Source organism: Teleopsis dalmanni, chromosome 1 (assembly GCF_002237135.1).
Source record: "Teleopsis dalmanni isolate 2A chromosome 1, ASM223713v2, whole genome shotgun sequence".
Taxonomy (NCBI): domain Eukaryota; kingdom Metazoa; phylum Arthropoda; class Insecta; order Diptera; family Diopsidae; genus Teleopsis; species Teleopsis dalmanni.
This window is the reverse complement of record NC_051846.1, coordinates 108,562,643-108,564,355: the sequence shown is the minus strand read 5'-3', so window position 1 is coordinate 108,564,355 and position 1,713 is coordinate 108,562,643. Positions and strand designations below refer to the sequence as shown.

Below are 1,713 nucleotides of genomic sequence, written 5' to 3'. Positions count from 1 at the left end.
TGTCATATATATACCATCATATAAAAGTTATCAAGTGAAAAAATTCTCGCACAATTAAACCAAAAATAAAAATCTCTGATGATGGATATAAGTTAGAATATGAAAAAGACCAAAGTTATTTTCTAATTAAATAAATTTTTTCAATTTTATCATGTATTATATTCTAAATACATTTTTCTGATTTACATTTGATTTTAATGCATTATTAACCAAAAAAAATTTAATATATTTTAAAATTCGAACAACACGAAATATTAGTTAAATCTTAAATTGTTTTTCTTGTATTATTTATGTTTTAAAAGTACATATATAAAAATAATTTATAAATGATATAAGATGCTTACTAATCAAATATAAAAAATAATCAATACTTAAAAATACTGTCGATGTATCATACATATGTAATCTTTGACACAATTATTAACGCTATAAAACCCTCATGTTTGGAGGGCATTGTCTTTGTCACAAATTATAACGACATACAATTTCACTATATAATATCTTAAACGAAAATAACTTATATATTAGTTAAAATATGAAAAAACATATACTATTTTGCACCATATAATTTATTCCATTCGACAAAACTTGTTATATCTTCCTCGGTAACACTGGGTCGCACATGATCTAAGGCCGCTTTAAAATCATCAATATTAACGGGTCGAACCTTTTAATAAATTAATTTAAAAATTTATATGTTGATACAAATTTTGTTTGTTGTTCTTTACCATATCTTTTCCGACGGTAGCAAATTGATCAAATGGTATAGCTCGAATTGGACCCATTGCTGCCTCTTGACTTAAACTGTTTAAATCAGCTCCAGAATAACCTTCTGTTAATTTACCAATTTCCAGCAGGTCATTAGCGTTTAAATCGTTTTCAATGGGTTTGAACAAATTGGAAATAAGATTTATACGCCCTGCTAATTCTGGCAACGGTATGTAGAGACGCCGAACCAGGCGTCGACGCATAGCGTGATCTAAATCCTGTGGTCTATTTGTTGCGCCAATTACAAAAATACGATCATCTTCCTTTGTGCGCACACCATCGAATTGTATTAGAAATTCAGTCTAACGAAAAATATAAAAATATATAATTTTTATATAAAAAAAAAAATAAATAAAAGCAATAATATATGGTATAAGGAAATAATTTAGTTAATTTAACATTTAGAGAATTTTTAGTTTTGTTATACTGAACCTTTTCGTCATTTTATGGTATTATATTTTGTAATTGTTTGCAGATTGGCATCAATCATAAGCATTGTTTTTAGGGATAGTCTAGCAAGTCTTATCCGATATGTAATTTTGAGTACTTAATATCAATTGCTAGAATGCTGGGTTTAAGGGTATCAAATTTTTTTGTACATAACATTAAATTAATAATTTCTGAAACTAAGAAACTAAACATAAGTTATTATGTTTATATTTTATTTAAAATTTGTGAAATCCTTTAAAATCCACTATAAAATTATCACAATTAAAAAATACGTCTTTATTGCTGAAATAGCATCGTTATGTATTTCGTATAACCTTAATAATTATTTAAGAATATAATAATTTCTAAAATTTTTAGTTGAATTGGTGTGAATGGATTAAAACATAAACTTTGAGACATAAACTTACTTTTATTCTACGGGCACTTTCATGTTCACTATCAGTACGCTGGCAAAGTAATGAATCGATCTCATCAACAAATATCACCTAACAAATT

At 26.2% G+C, this 1,713-nt stretch overlaps 1 protein-coding gene across 1 annotated transcript in view; it reads right to left on the bottom strand.

Moving 5' to 3' along the window:
- Nucleotides 1-344: 344 nt before the first annotated feature.
- LOC119665483 (fidgetin-like protein 1) overlaps nt 345-1,713 on the bottom strand; it is an 8,836-nt gene continuing 7,467 nt past the window's right edge. Inside the window, exons 3-5 of the mRNA XM_038074705.1 lie at nt 1,626-1,703; nt 729-1,070; nt 345-667 (exon numbers count right to left, since the gene is read on the bottom strand). Coding sequence (XP_037930633.1) covers nt 551-667; nt 729-1,070; nt 1,626-1,703 — 537 coding nt within the window. The 3' untranslated portion in view covers nt 345-550. The remainder of the gene's footprint in view (nt 668-728; nt 1,071-1,625; nt 1,704-1,713) is intronic.